General features: G+C 43.6%; 1 protein-coding gene across 1 annotated transcript; it reads right to left on the bottom strand.

Annotated features, from left to right (window-relative positions):
* Positions 1 to 406: 406 nt before the first annotated feature.
* Positions 407 to 16,231, bottom strand: LOC110734832. Its single transcript, XM_021914977.1, has 7 exons — positions 15,695 to 16,231; positions 15,232 to 15,579; positions 3,048 to 3,136; positions 2,878 to 2,942; positions 1,779 to 2,528; positions 1,646 to 1,672; positions 407 to 1,548 (listed from the first exon to the last, which is right to left on the bottom strand). The coding sequence occupies exons 1-7, from the start codon at positions 16,229 to 16,231 to the stop codon at positions 407 to 409; spliced, it is 2,958 nt and encodes a 985-aa protein (XP_021770669.1).
* Positions 16,232 to 16,990: the final 759 nt, after the last annotated feature.

Here is a 16,990-nt window from a genome sequence, read left to right as displayed (position 1 = left end):
CTAAACCACCTTGGTAAATTACAGTCATTAAATAAGTCAAAAGTAGAGAAAAATATCTAATCATTATCTAAAAGAGATATAATGTGTATAATAATAATAACACTTTAATCAAAGAAAAGACTCTATCTTAAATATAACAGATTTTATGTAACACAGTGATTTTAAAAAAGCACTATTCAATAATAAGTATAGAATTTATTATATAAGAAAGAACATTAAGAAATGTGACAGTAATGTGGTTGTGTACATACCTGGAACAGCAACATCAACTAAAAAGAACTCAGTTAACGGAGTTCTACTCCGTCTACCATCAGAAACAACTGATTGTAGTCGTTCATGTGCCCTAAATTGAACACTCTGCATGTTCAGTAAGTGAATTGGTAACAGGAGAACTGGGGGTTGCATTTCAAATAAAATCAAAACCAAAGATTCTCCATGCAGCTTCACACGGTGACACCCATATCCCAGATTGATACTGTTTAATTTCATCAATCACATTGTTTTCAGATACAATGTTATATTGGATTCGATCATGACCTTTATAAACATACTTGTACAAATATTTAACTGCTCTTATAGTTGAGCACACCTCAACATTTATATGGCTATTAAACATCAGCGATAAATATGGATTGTATGGAATAAACCAGCGATTGTCCAACTTGGCGTTCCTTATTCTAACACTTTCTCCTGTGTTTTTGTGTCTGTAAAAAGGATAGCCTTCTTTATTTACAACGGTCTCATCACAGAACTGTTTAAGGTAACCATATTTGCAAGATTCTTTAGTTCCCGATTTGCGCATACATGCACATTTAGGATTCAAGCTTCCACATGGCCCATGCATCATATGTCTTAACAATATTTTCCGAAGTGCTGGAGATGAAGTAGGAGGTAATTCTGCAGATACAAATTTATCATAGTCTTCAATACGTCGCAGCTTGTACTCTGGCTTTAAAATGATCAGGAAGTGTGCATGTGGAAGTCCTCGTTTTTGAAATTCAACCACAAATATCATAGCAGCTACTTCACCAAAGCACTTTTTCTCTTTGATTTCCTTTTTCAATGCAATTAATTTAGCATGGAAAATTCGTGCTACTAAATCAGGTCGGTCTTGTGCTTTCTTATTAGGTCCTAATTCATCTTTGATCTCAGGCCAGTTTGCATTGCACGTCATTGTTACAAACAGATCAGGTTTTCCAAACCTTTGAACCAAAGCTATTGCATTGAAATAACGCTTCTGCATATCTCGCGGTCCTCCTATATACGTAGGAGGTAATACAACCCTGCGACCAACATTTGCTGCTATTTTTAAACCACAATCCAAAGAATCAAGTACATCCTGATATAAATCAGCTCTAGTTGTATCTTGATTCGTGCAGAAGAAATCTAGTCTTGTATTGTCCACCTTTACATACATATCAACTATATACTGCTGTAAACATCTCCCAGCCCGGAGCAGCATATTATCATCCCTTATTTGAAATTTATAAGCATAGTATTCCCTAGCTGACACATACTTATCTGCTTTTGTATTTCGTCTTGCAGCACCTAAAATGTAAAAATATTTTAACTATTAAAAATAAATTATAATACACATTTATATACTTGACTTGATATAAATGGTAGATTAAAATTTAAAACATACGTGATTCTTCTTCTGCAAGTAATTCTTCTGTAGTATGAATAGCACATGACATAATAGGATCAACCTGTTTAGCTAATTGCTGCCTCCCTCCCCAGGTCTTTTTTTTTTAGTCCCTGAGTCCAACCACACTCACCTCTTGGAAATAAAAGAGGATATTGTAATGGATCATAGCAACCATAGTAGTGTTGAATTCGATGTGACTCTGATGACTTACCCTGAACAACGATGTGAGGACTACTACTATTGGTAGAGTTTGAGTTATCTGGCCATATACCAGCCACTTCATCAGCTGTTGGAGCATTGTATACTCTTTGGTCAGGAACTGTATTTGTATTCAAAATAATAGTTGTGGACTCTTCAACAGGTATCTCTCTCAAAGATCTGAAAAACCTAGCATATGGATTTTCCTTAGTAACATTCATCAATATAGAAACAATGTCCTCTCGTACTTCTGGGAAGCTATTTGTGCGATTGGCAGTTTCATGTTGACCATCGTAGAAATACAACTGTAAATACTTAGCCTTCCCATCAGCCGGAAGTAAATCTGGAACAAAGTGATACATCTGACCATGTCCCTTGAACAAATAAATCCCCTTAAGAGAATCAGCACCATAATTACCACCCAGTGAGCTGAAAGCAAATAAATTGTTGTACAACCGAGCATATTTTTTAAAGTGCAGAGCATCTTCATCATCACTTGTAAAGAGTCTTTTTAGCTCCAAGGGATATTCATTAACATCTATTTGAATTTCTCCATTACCACAACAAAAATGCAAGGTTTCATATTCAAATTTCTTAGCATTGCATTCAGAACAATAATACGGCGGGGCTAATTCTGCAGGACCAGTAGGTAAACACATTCCAATTGTAGCTGCTGGGATATCTGCATGTACATGAAATAGTGCAAACAAAACACTATTAACTTGGCATTGCATTATATACAAATACTTGACACACTGGAGTTGTGACCCTAGTTCAATTATTTTTCTGCATCTAAAATAGTATTTTTCTTCCACATATATCCAAAGTTCATTTTCACATATCAATGAATTAATCTGAATATAGAACCTACCTGATGAGTGTGTACGTAAAAGATTCTCTGCCTACTTGTGCTACGTCTGCTCACTGCATCAAATGTTGTTATAGCTGCATAAAACATATATCTTCAATACATTAGTCTTTTGGTTAAGTTTCTGTTTGTAGGCAATAGCTTTTACATACTACTAATTTACCAATTTCATTCACTAGTTGCTGAGCCCCGAGTTCCCTGCCAAGTATGTCAGTTTGGTTATGTGAGCTGGTATTGCAAACACCAAATATTAACAATGTGTATGTATATAAACTTTGCATAGGCAAGAAATCCAAGTACACTAATTTAGAATGCACTACATATAACAACCACCTGACAGCATTTGACCAAGACATGGCTGCTATTGCACGCCGACGTTTACTTGTACTTTGAAGACGCCTTGACATTAGTTCAATGCCAACCTATTCATAAAATACATTATTGAACAATTAGATACAAAAAAAGTACTGTTTCGGGGTTTTCTGATGTCCTGCGGGAGAGTTACAATTCCGAGACTGGGACCGGACGCCTGTACCTGCAAAATAACGGAGACTCCTGAGAGCTCCGCCTCCAACGGTCAAGTTAGTACCTGATTAAGGAGTAATTAATACGGAAATTAAAGTAATAAGACCTCTCTAGGTGAGAGTGTTTAATGTTGGTAATCTGCTTTGTTAGCGAGATTAGCCGGTTATTAACGAGATTAATTGCTTGATCAATTGCCTCTCAATTGCTTGATCCCTTTTAATGAGGATTAATTAAGTATTTATAGTCTTGAGAAGCGTGCCACTCTCTAGGTTTAGGGTAAACCTAGGGCTGACCGGGCCTCTAGACAGGATTGGGCCTTGTTGGCCGGTTTTCCCATTTGGCATGGGTGGACACGTGGCGTGCCTCGATTGGTCCGTAGAGGACGTATCTGTGATTGACACGTGGCAGGCTCCTATTGGCCTTCGTGAAGGACACGTGGCGGAACCTGGTTGGTCCACTTGTCAGACGGTGATTGGTGGGTAAAAATCCCCTAATCATTTGCCCCTCACAGGTGGCACGTGACTGGTCACGTGTCGCCTGTGACAGGTGTCGCACGGTGACAGGCGACGGCCTGCTACAGGTGTCACCTTGCAAACGGCCGAGAGATTTTCCTGCCCAAATTTTGAATTTGGAAGCGACCCTTCGCCTTCTCACTTTGCCTATATAAGGAAGTGCTGACTTCGGTCATTTTCACATTTGAGAACTTTGCGAGAACATTCGGACCCCTGAACTTGCTCTGACATTTCGGACCTTTTCTGCCTACCGCCTGTTCTGACAAGCCGACTGCACCGGATTTCCAGAACTTCATCAACCGTCACTCGTTCAGGTAACTCAGTTCTCTTACTCTTAATTTTCTTTTTATTTTTTGAAATGGCACCACGGAAGCACACGACACGACCTAAGTTAGTGCTGAATCTAGGACTAGGAGTGCCGCCTGCCCTTTTCTGGACCCATCTTTGCCCTTTATACAAAGTCCGACTATATCTGTGTCTATGCAGAACGTGATGGCCAGAACAAAAAAGACTGCTATGATATCAAACTCAGACGGCTCCTCCCAAAGGGTGCTCATTAGTGAAACATCTGACCAGGCGCCAGATGTAGAATTGAAACGAGGCGGCTGCCAAGCCGACAGTTCTGAGAGAGGGGCCAAGGTGGTCCCTTCCCATCTTACCGTTGATATGTCTAATTTTCCTCCTGCTCCTTCTAAGGGAGAGGAGGCGGGCCCCTCTGGGAGAGGGGAGGAGTCGTCCTCTTCGGACTCGTCAAAGGACGAGTCCGAGTCCAGCTCTTCTGGCCACAGTTCTCCAGGCTCAGAAGAAAGACATAGCCGCCTACAAGAGGCGAGACTTTCTCATGCAGTTGAGAAGGGGGACAATTGGGCGGAGCCGTCCGCCTCTTACAGAGAGGAAAACGCCCCCTACTACTGCATGGTACCCCGGGGCCGGATCGCAACCATGCAAGACAAGGTGGAGAGCTTTATTGCTAACCACAGAATGGGCCCGAAATTTTTACTGTTCGTGCCGGATCCAGAAGACACTGTCGTCTGGCCGGCTGGTACCAGCTATGACGACGGCTGCTTTGGCTGCTATGTGGCGGCCATCAAAGCTGGACTGCGCTTCCCATTACATCCGGCTGTTCAGCGGATTTTGGATGGGTATGATTTGGGGTTATGGCAGTTAGCCCCCAACTCTTGGGTAAACGTACTCGGCTATGTGGCCGGGTGCGAAATGTACGGGGTGGAGCCAAGCTTTGAGGCTTTCGCCCACATGAACTATCTCAGCCGGACCCCTAAGTCGGGAGGTACCGGCTGGTATCAATTAACAAGCCATAGGGGTTACCTCATGACGAGAGGTAAGGCGAACAAATGGAAGGATTGGCGGAACACCTTCCTTATCATTGAGGGTTCAGACACGGAGCTGAACCAACGTTTTAACAAGTGGAATAGGGATCCGCCTCTTCTCGCAGGCGGCCGCAGCATGCCGCCTGTTCCCCCAAAGGCTAAAAGAGAGATCCTAGACAAAGGACTCTTCAAAGTAGAGACTAGGGTGAACTCTACTTCAGGGGTACGAGAGCAAGTACCCCTAAACTGCGTCCCGAGCTTCAAGTGGCTCTATGACGAGTACTTTTTGGCCACCTGTGGCCTCAGCAGTCGGTGCTCTAGAGGTAGCCGGCCTGACAAATACTCTGTTTTTTTTTTTTTTACGCCTTGTTTACTTGGGATCTTTACTAACTTTGCTGTTTATTTTTTGCAGCTGACGCCATGAGTAAAATAACAGCATCCAAGACTGCGGCGGCCATGTTGCGGGCCTCTCTCATGCAACAGTCTTGTGTCGACTCCCCCAACAAGGGGGCACCCTTGGTAGGCTTCGAAAACTCTTCCTCTTTTAGGAGTTGTCCTATGCATATACTAACTCTTTTTGTTTTCAGTCTGGCACTCCAAGAGCTTCTTCCTCGCAACAGCCGGACCCCAAGGCCCGGAGGACGACTGTTGCAAGCTCTCCTGGGTCTTCCAGGAAAACAGTGGCGGCTGAGAAGCAGCCGGCCACTTCTTCTAAAACCCCGGCGGGGCCGCCTAGAAGTATGGACAATCACTTGTAAAAACTTTCACACTTGCTTCCTTCTTGACTAGGTCTAACTTGCTTTTTTTACGCTTGATGCAGCCGGCCCTCAGGGGCTTGACTTGGTTGAGGTAGCCAAGTCCATGATCAAAGCAGGTCCTCCATCTGAAAGGGAGGCGGTCAGGGGTGCCGGCACCCTTGACCTTGATGGGATTGCAGGGGTCCTTGCTGAGGTATACTTAGCATATTTTTGAGTATTTGAGTTCCAGGACGCCTGTTATCTTTTTTGTTTGGAAACTGACGCGTGTTTTTTTTTGTACTTAGGCCCTGCTCCGAGTTAACAGCCTTCGCAAGCCGATTGATCGGAAAAACAAAGAGGTAAAGGCCGCAAAAGCTATGGCCGCCTCCAACTGTGATAAGGCAATGTTTCAAATTGCCCAAAATGAAGTACTGACCATTGATATTATTTATTATCAGGCGCAGGCTACCGCCGCTGTTCGGGCTCAGTTAGAGGCGGCCCAGAAGAAAAATGACGAGCTGGAGGCGACCGTCACAAATCTTAAAGCCGAGCTGAAACCTCTTCGCCAAAAAATGCACTCTTACGAAGCCATGGAGAAGTCTTTGGCCAACGTAAAAGAACGCCTGGTGAGCCAAGAGAAGAGTCTTACCCAAGAGCTCTCGGAAAAGGCCGAGCAAGAGAAGAAAGAGCTCGTCCGGGAGATGGTGGAAGACTCCGCTCAAATCCAGCGCATGACCTGGGGCCGCCTGTTCCCCAATGCCGACTTTGCCTCATGGGAAAGAACGTACCGCCAGTGTTCGGAAACATATAATCAAGAGATCCTGGCGGCTGCTGAAGAAGAGGCGTTGGGAGATGCGTTGGAGGAGGAAGAGCCGGTTGTGGCGCTTGTGCCACTTGGGGGTAAGGCATCAAAAGAGGATGCAGCTGAAGCCGAGTCCAGCAAGAAGAGTGCTGACCAGGCGGCAGCTGCTAATACTGAACTGCCCCCTTCTTAAGCTTAATGTATTTTTTCCACGGCCTGCGTGCCGTTTGCTTTGTATTTACCCGGCCAGGGGGCCGGGGCTTTGAATATTTTGCTGGTCTTTAATGACCGGCTTATTTTTAATCAAATTTTTGTTTTGATTCAAATTTGTCTAAGTATTCCATATCTAATATCCCATTGTTCACTAGACCGACTGTTGTACATGGCCGAACGTTGCAGACAGGTACAAATAGTAAGTACGCCGCCTATGCCCCTGGACGACTGGTTGTCTGTTTCCAGGATAGACGATCAGTCGGCCATTTATTCAATCGGTATTCGAACTATTTATTCAATCGGTCTGACCAAGTAAATAGTATTACCTAGTCGCCAAGGAATTAAGTAGGATAACAAGCGGCGGGTACCGGTTGTTTCCCTTTATTGCCAATGTTGGCTTTTAACTCGTAATTTGTTAACCTAGCAAGAGTAGTGGTTGAGAGTCCCTGTTTGTTAAAAACAGGCGGACGACTCATACCTTTTAGGCTCCATACTAAGTTTGAGTGACTATTTAGTTAACATAGGAGTTACTTAGTCTTCGTCACACTCTAGATTGAATAGTAGAGGTACCAGGCAGCGGAGGCCGGCTGATCCTCTTGATTTGCCAATGTTTGTTGGCTATTAACTCAATAGGTTACCTAGTAGGAATAGGGGTTTGAGTGCCCTTGTTTGTTTAAAACAGGCGGACGACTCAAACCTTTTAGGCTCCATACTAAGTTTGAAGGAGTGACTATGAGTTAACGTTGGAGTTACTCAGTCGCCGTCACTTTTGTTTGAGAAGTAGAGGTACCAGGCGGCGTAGGCCGGCTAGACCCCTTGATTTGCCAATGTTTGTTGGCTATTAACTCAATAGGTACCCCCTGCATTTATCCCAAGTAATACAGGCGGTCATCTAACTCAGATGTCAACTGCTACCACTGGTTTGGTTAGTGATAGAGTTATCCTTGTCTCAAAAACGGCTACGTGGTTGCCCTTGGGGACAGTCGTATAGGTGCCGTGTAATTAGTTTATAGAACAATGTTCCACCCAAAAGGGAGCTGCTCTCTGCGACGAATTTCATCCGGAGGGATGCCGTCGGACGCCTGCTATGATGTTGGGACAGGTCGTATTAGTTTTGTAGATTTGATCAGGTGGCTTGGCGCCTGGTCTGATCATTCGGCCGGTGGCCTTGGTAAGTTCTTGGTGAACGTAGGTGCTAAGTAAAAGAAGGGTAGCCGCCTGTTAGGCACAGGGTCGGCCAGACCCTAATCTTTTTAGCTAAGTATTGTGAGTAAAATACTCAATGGAGAGTAGCCGACTGTAAAGGAACAGACGGCATGCCCCTCTGAAGATAGAGTGAAAAACTCAATGGAGAGTAGCCGACTGTAAAGGTACAGACGGCATGCCCCTCTGAAGATAGAGTGAAAAAACTCAATGGAGAGTAGCCGACTGTAAAGGTACAGACGGCATGCCCCTCGTAATACAAAAATTGAATAGTAAGTGCAAACTTTATTAAGTAGCTCTTTACTTTACATCTTTCAGAAGAAATATTTTTTAAGGTTATCTACATTCCAAGTTCGAGGCAACGGTTGTCCGTCTGGTGTTTCCAGACGGTAGGTACCGTCCCTGACTTCCTCATAGATTCGGTAGGGTCCTTCCCAGTTGGGAGTTAGTTTGCCAGACTCATTAGCCCTACCAACTGCTTCCATTTTTCTAAGTACAAAGTCCCCTACTTTGAGTGGACGCCTGTGTACTTTTTTGTTGTATGATCTAGTCATTCTTAGGCGATAGATCTCATGGCGCAAAACAGCATTGCCCCTCTTTTCAGGAAGTGAGTCTAATGCCAGGCGCATGGCTTCCCAGTTTGCCTCTTCGTCATATAGCATTACTCGAAGAGTCGGCTCGTAGTGTTCTATTGGAAGAACAGCTTCCGCACCATAAGTTAGGAGGAATGGAGTTTCTCCAGTCGCCCCTTTTTCAGTCGTCCTAATGGCCCAGAGAACATGTGGTAGTTCATCCGCCCATAGGCCGCCTGCTCGTTCAATCTTTTTCTTGAGACCGTCTGAGATGATTTTATTAAAGGCTTCTACCTGGCCGTTTGCTTGTGGACGGCCGACAGATGCAAAGTAGTGTGCAATTCCTTGGTCTCCCAACCAGCTTTTGAGAACAGGCGTCTCAAATTGGGGACCATTATCAAAAACCATAGACATGGGAACCCCGAACCGAGTGATGACGTTTTTCCAAATGAATGAAATTACATCTTTCGTCTTGATTCCCTTTACAGCCTCCGCCTCTACCCATTTAGTGAAGTAGTCAACGGCAACAAGTATATAGCTTCTGCCGCCTGTAGCAGGCGTATATGGACCCAGAATGTCCATGCCCCACTTAGCAAACGGTAGTGGGCTGTGAATGGTAGTGAGGTCAGTAGCCGGACGGTGAATTAATTTGCCAAACCTTTGGCACTTGTCACATTTTTTCACCATCTCCATTGCATCTGCTTCCAAAGTAGGCCAAAAGTAGCCCTGCCGCCTTGCCCTTTGAGCAAGCATCCTACCACCTATATGAGAAGCACAGTAACCAGAGTGAAGATCATCTAGTATCTCTCGTCCCTTTTCTGGAGTAACACACTTTAAGAAGGGTTGAAGGTACCCCCTCTTGTGAAGTTCTCCCTTTATCATTTCAAAACAGGTGGCTCGTTTTTTCAGTGCTGCCGCCTGTTGAGGATCATCCGGCAGTGTACCGTTTGTCAGATATGCCCTGATTGAATCCATCCAGGTTGAGCTTCTGTCTAGGATTCCAATAGGGTTTTCCTCGATGCTTCTCTTCTCCATTACTTCCCAAAAAACAGTTCGAGGAGTATCGGAGGAGGCGGATGATGCTAATTTTGACAGTGCATCTGCCTGGTTGTTTTCTGATCTCGGCACTTGGATCAGATGGAAATCCTCAAGAGAGCCGACTGCTTGTCGGACCGCCTGTAAATACTTGATCATGGCCGGATGGGTTGCTTCGTATTCGCCATTGTACTGACTCACTATCAATTGTGAATCAGAACAGGCGTCTATTTTTCTTGCCCCTGCCGCCTTGCACATGCGGATCCCGGCTAGTAAAGCTTCATATTCTGCCTCATTGTTTGAAGCCTGAAAACTGAAGCGTAGAGCATACTCGAACCTGTCGCCCTCTGGAGATTGACATACGACGCCTGCTCCACAACCATTTGAAGTAGAGCTTCCGTCCACATATACCTTCTAGACTTGGTCTGGAACTTGAGAGTCAGGAGGACGAGTCATCTCTACAATAAAGTCAGCAAAGGCTTGCCCCTTCACTGCTTTTCTAGGCTCGAAAGTAACTTCGAGGCTCTGTATTTCTATGGCCCATTTGATCATTCGTCCTGACGACTCCATGATGGTAAGGGGCCGCTTGATTGGTTGGTCGGTATACACGACGACTGCATGTGCCAAAAAGTAGGGCTTCAATTTCTCCACTAGGGGATACCTCAACTCGGCATTTTTCAGTACGTGACTGACAAAGTAGACCGGGAGCTGACAGCCGTCCCTTTCAGCAAGGAGCACAGCGCTTAACGCATGATCAGAGACGGCCAGGTACATGTAGAGATCCTCTTTGGGCAAAGGGCTGACCAGCCTCGGCAAGGAATGCAAGTGAACTTTCAATTTGTGGAAGGCCGCCTCAGCATCCGGCCCCCATTCAAACCTTGCCTTTTTCTTAATTGCCTGGAAAAAGTATAGGCATTTGTCGCCTGATCGGCTTAGGAATCTCCCCAAGGCCGCCAGACAACCTGTTAACTTCTGAACCTCTCGGATGGTACGAGGCGACTGCATGTCAATGACCGCCTGCACCTTCTCAGGGTTCGCCTCTATTCCTCTCTGATTGATAAGGAATCCGAGAAATTTCCCAGACTCAACTCCAAATACACATTTCTTGGGATTGAGCATGACATGGTGCCGCCTGAGTGTGGCGAAAGTTTCTCGGAGGTCCGTCAGATGATCTTTCTGAAGTTTAGTCTTGACAATCATATCATCAATATATGCCTCGACGTTTCTCCCAATCTGATCAAAGAACACTGTGTTTATCATTCGTTGGAAGGTAGCCGGGGCATTCTTAAGACCAAACGGCATGACCGTGTAACAGTATAACCCCTGATCAGTGACGAAGGCCGTCTTCTCCTGATCTTTCTTCCATAAGGGAATTTGATGGAAACCAGAATAGGCGTCCATAAAACTCATCAAGGCATGACCCGCTGTTGAGTCGACCAGGTTATCAATTTTAGGCAGAGGGTAACTGTCTTTGGGGCACGCCTTGTTTAAGTCTGTGTAGTCTACACACATTCGCCAGGTGCCATTCGGCTTTTTAACAAGCACCACATTTGCAACCCAGTCTGGGAAGTAACATTGCCGAATGAACCCTGCATCAAGTAATTTTTTAACTCCGGCGGCTGCCGCCTGACTTCTTTCTTCGCCATGGTTTCGCTTCTTTTGCCGTACCGGCTTCTTTTTCGGGTCCACAGCGAGTTTATGTACTGCCAGATCAGGACTAATGCCTGGCATTTCATGGACTTCAAATGCAAAGATGTCCTTGTATTCTTTCAATAGGTTGTGAAAGTCGTCACCAAGGTTTCTCAGAGCAGTCGTCCCAACTTTGACTGTTCGGTCAGGACGTGAGTCGTCTAAGATCAGGTCCGCATGCTCACCAGCCGGCTGAGGGCGGAACTCATCCGGCCGCTCCTCTGCCAATGATTGCTATTTTCTTGCTTTTCTTGCGGACTCTGTCTGGGACGCCTTTCTCTTTTTGTCGCCTGTTTCTTGAACAGGCGCACTCTCCTTAACATTGTCAAGGTCTGTTTTTTCTCCACTTGACCCAGTGGCCATAACAGTGGGCTTGACATCCGAGAGATAGCACTCTCGGGCCATCCTCTGATCTCCCCTTAGGGAGCCGACTGTTCCATTATCCCTCTCAAACTTAAGCAGCATAAGAGACGGGATTATAACAGCCTTGGAATTATTCAGGGTTGGTCGACCCAGAATCATGTTGTAGGCCGAGAGTTCCTCTACTACTAGGAACCGGACTACCATGTGTCGTCCTTCCCCTTTTTCGCCCAGGCGAATGGGTAAATCTACTCGTCCCAGTGGGTGGACGACTCCTCCTCCAAACCCTATTAAAGGGTGGGAGGCCGGATGTATGCAGTCCGTCTGATATTTCAGTTTTGACAGACATTTGCTGCTGATGAGATCTGAGGAGCTCCCGGTATCTATGAGGATTCGGCCAACTCTCTGGTTGGCCACTTTACATTCAATAACGAGAGGGTCGTCATGCGGCCCCCTTACCCCCCTAGATCCTCTTCAGTGATGACAATCTCAGGAAATGTATATTTGGACGGCCGTTCTTGGTGAACGGAATTTACATCTAACCGCCTTATATTATCTTTGTTGCCCCTAATAGTGGGGCCGCCTCCTGAGAAGCCGCCTGCAATGGTGTAGACGACTGCATCATCTGTATCGGAACTGTCGGCCTGTTGATTCTTTTTGGCCGACTGCTTTTTTGAGGAAGTGTTCCCCGTAGATTTCTTGACATAAGTGTCAAGATCACCTTGCTCAGCCAAGCGGTCTAGGTACCGCATGAGACTGATGCAGTCATTGGTGTGATGACCAACGCCATCATGATAAGCACAGATTTTGTCTTGTTTCCGGTTGTTTGCAGAACCCTTCATGGGGACCGACTTCTCAATTGAGATCCGTCCCTTTATTTCTTTTAGGATAAACTGGTTATCCTTGTTAAACACATACTTTGGGGAGTATGGTTTGAATTCTTTTTTCTTTTTCTGGGCCGGCTGTTTAGAGGAATCAACCGCCCAGACCTCTTTTCTTTTCTCATCTTTGTTAGACGACTGTTTCTGTCGTCCTTCTCTTTTGTCGAACCTTTTCCCGTCCGACAGTTTTATCGTACACAGATCAGTCGCCTGTATATAGGCTTCTGCTTCAATCAAGGCCTCTTGAAGAGTCGCCACCCTTTTTCGAACTAAATCAAATTTGAAGGTAGACCCGTCTTTGAGACCTCTAAAAAAGTCAGTATAAGCTACCTCATCCGGTAACCCTTGAATCTGTATTCTCATCAGGTTGAACCGCCTGATGTAAGAACGAAGCCCCTCCTTCTCGCCCTGCTGAATTGTTCCCAAATCAAGGGTCGTTTTCTTCGCAGGGATGTTCATGGCGAAGTTGGAGGCAAATAAGTAAGCAAGCGTCCTGAAGCTATTTACACAACCAGTCGGCAGGTTGCCGAACCATTGTTGTGCGATTCCCTTGAGAGTCGCTGGGAAACACTTGCACCAAGTGGGATCATCCAACCCTTGAAGGTACATCAGGTTGGTGAATGCCATCAGATGGTCTTCTGGGTTAGTAGTGCCGTCATAGGCGCCTACTAGTACATTTTTTACTTTGGCCGGCTAAGCGGCTTCAGTAATTTCCTTGGAGAAGGCCGACGGCTGTTCACCAAGTCTAAGCAACCGTAGCTGCCAGTCCATAGGTTGGACGTTTTTTGCTGCAGGTCCACCAAATGGAGGTGGCTGCATAAAATACTGTTGTTGCGGCACAAATGGTAAGTTTGGTACCGCCTGGGCACTATGAAAGCCGGACTGACGGGAGGTCTCGCCTGACTGACTCTCATGGTACGACTGAGTATGCCTCATCGAGGCATTTCGCAAACTGTCTTGAAAATTTGAAGTAGAAGCCGACTCTGACAATCGGTCACTCTTCTTCTGCTCTAGCAGTAGCCGAGCATCTGTGAACGTTTGCTTTGACCCGTCCGCCTGAATATGACGAACCGGTTTCCTATTTCCCGTAGGATAACGGAATTTTGTGAAATCAAGAGCAGGTGGCTCCCGCTTCTTGGATTTAGGATGAGGAGTCGCCTCTCGCCCTTGAACTGGCTTCCTCTTCAGTGAAGTGGAAGGTTTTTTGGCCGACTGCTCTTTGACTGAAGCAGGCGGCTTTTTGTTGATCAACTCTTGAATCTCTCCCTTGAAGTCCCTCATGAAGGTCATGAGTTCGTTCCTTGTGATGGGAGCAGACCCATCAGTCGGCTGTTGCCGAGCAGGCGGTGCGCCTGCTGGCTCGCTTCCTGTTTGAAGATGCTCCCGTTCCCTCCTTTCGGTATGACGGGTACGTCGGGCCCTTAGGGTCCCGTCTGGAGCTGTATGAGTTTCCACTTCAAATTCACTTTCGGTGTCATGGTCCGACTGAACTTGAGGGTCGTTTAGGGGACGCCTCTCTTCAGGAGTCGGTACAGACTTGGATGCCATCTCTGAAGTACTCTCCCCACAGACGGCGCCAAATGTTTCGGGGTTTTCTGATGTCCTGCGGGAGAGTTACAATTCCGAGACTGGGACCGGACGCCTGTACCTGCAAAATAACGGAGACTCCTGAGAGCTCCGCCTCCAACGGTCAAGTTAGTACCTGATTAAGGAGTAATTAATACGGAAATTAAAGTAATAAGACCTCTCTAGGTGAGAGTGTTTAATGTTGGTAATCTGCTTTGTTAGCGAGATTAGCCGGTTATTAGCGAGATTAATTGCTTGATCAATTGCCTCTCAATTGCTTGATCCCTTTTAATGAGGATTAATTAAGTATTTATAGTCTTGAGAAGCGTGCCACTCTCTAGGTTTAGGGTAAACCTAGGGCTGACCGGGCCTCTAGACAGGATTGGGCCTTGTTGGCCGGTTTTCCCATTTGGCATGGGTGGACACGTGGCGTGCCTCGATTGGTCCGTAGAGGACGTATCTGTGATTGACACGTGGCAGGCTCCTATTGGCCTTCGTGAAGGACACGTGGCGGAACCTGGTTGGTCCACTTGTCAGACGGTGATTGGTGGGTAAAAATCCCCTAATCAAGTACTATGACTGAGAATCCATGTATTTGTGATCATTGTTATATCAAATTTACAATTTACATTTGGCAAAGCCATACAATATTATTGCTAACTATGCTATGAGAAATTGTTATATCAAAACTAAGTTATATATATATATATATATGTATATATATATATATATATATGTATATATATATATATATCATATATATGTATATACATATATATACATATATATATATATATACATATACATATATACATATATACATATATACATATATATACATATATATATATACACATATATATATATATACATATATATATATATATATACTTATATATATATATAATCCGTTCAAAAGCATTTCATAAAACCAAATACATTTAACCACAAGTCATGATTACAATACATCATAGTAACTGATAAAATAAAAATTTAAATATGTCTTTATTACATATTGGAAAGGCTAAATCCATAAACCTACATAGATAACAAATCTGAAGACTTATACAAATCTAATTTTTTTTTTGTACTACAGATGGGGTGCTAGTTTCTTCTCTAATTCTTTTTGGTACTACAGATGGGGTGCTAGTTTCTGCTCTAGATGTACATGCAGTCTCTAGAGTCACTGAAGTCCATGATGGTCTTTTGCAAATCGAAGGACCAGGAGTGCTTGGACCAGGAACAATCATAAAAGTCTCAGGATTCTGCTCATGCAAAGTTGATGAGTTTTCTTCAATCAACAAAGGCATCAGTTGTACATTATCTTTATGCCCATTCTTTCGCTCCTCCACTGCTAAACAACTTTCCATTTCTAAAAAACATAGAACTCCTTTAAAAAGTGCAGAACCATAATTTGCATCCACAATATCTAAATTATACAGCTGCATGAGATAATAAATTGTTTTCTTAGCAACAATTTGTCTAGATGCATTGCTAATCCAAACACAATTCACTGAATATGCACTCCATCCCACACTTTGCATAAGTAGAAGTCACTGTAAGCCAAGATACATAACCCTGCCCTTCTGAATATACAGTTTCTAAACCAGTTATAAGAACACCAGTGTGTCTGATGATCTTGGGCAGAAAGGCCACATAATCTATCACAACATGTAAAATATCACCTACAATCTTCTTACTACAACTCTTTGTCCTACCACGCGATTCTAGAGAGTTACGTTTTAGCTTATATAACTTTCCACACAAATCATACATTCGCATTCTGTCCATAGTGAAGTCACCTACACACACATCATATCTTTTAATTAAAAAGTGCATTGCTCTTTCAGCTGCACTTTCTTTAGAGTCCTCAATAGTAGCTGCACCTTTTCCATTAAACCAGAAAATGCCACGCTGACCCTCAGTTCTTATATATACACATGATTTACAATTAACTGGATCATCCACTGAATATGTAGTCCTAGGGAAGTCAAGACAATCTGTGATCTGATCCAATAGTGGTTGGAAAGGAATAGAAATTTTTTCACGAGATGAAGATGGAGATAAAGAAGCCATAACCTGAAACGGCCACATTGCTATCATTTAGGAATCTAATTTTATAAATAGATAAAAACAATCTCCATGATAAGCACACATGCATATATACATATCATAACACACTTAGTTAGCACCTTAAATACTAACACATAGAAAGACTAATCTTAGAATTCAATGTGTAAATGTATCTGTGTTATCTTAAGTCCATATACATTAATTTTGACTACTTAGCTTACATAACCATTTTAAACAAACGGTATACTGTCTCACTGATTACAAAGTTCGATGTAAAAATGTATGAAAGAAATTTCAAAGATAATTAACCACGAAGTATATAACTGGACTATGGATAGATTAGTAAGACAATGAGTTTAACCAAAAATGAGTTTAACCAATATATTAATTAATTTTTAAAATAAACAGAACTGTTTATAAATAGAAAAGACTTACATAAATTCTAATATACTTGATGATACGAGCACCTTCACTTGGTCTCTTTTTTTCTACAATGTTTAAAATTAAGAAGATAAGAAAAAATAACTTAAATGCTATCAAATCATGGCACTTACAAACACGCAAAACATAAATACAGGGCAAATGAAAAACGCATGCAAAAAACACATAAGATGAACTCTAATCCAAAAAAAAAAACTATAGATGAACAAATGCATGCAAAAAAACATATACACATAAGATGAACTCTAATCCAGAAAAAGAAAATGAACAAACGCATGCAAAAAAACATAAGTAGAACTCTAATCCAGAAAAAAAAAAAAAGATATAGATGAACTCTAA

This window comes from Chenopodium quinoa, unplaced genomic scaffold (genome assembly GCF_001683475.1).
Source record: "Chenopodium quinoa cultivar QQ74 unplaced genomic scaffold, ASM168347v1, whole genome shotgun sequence".
NCBI classification, from domain to species: Eukaryota; Viridiplantae; Streptophyta; class Magnoliopsida; order Caryophyllales; family Amaranthaceae; genus Chenopodium; species Chenopodium quinoa.
The sequence above is the reverse complement of the archived record's forward strand: the minus strand, read 5'-3'. Positions and strand labels throughout refer to the sequence as shown.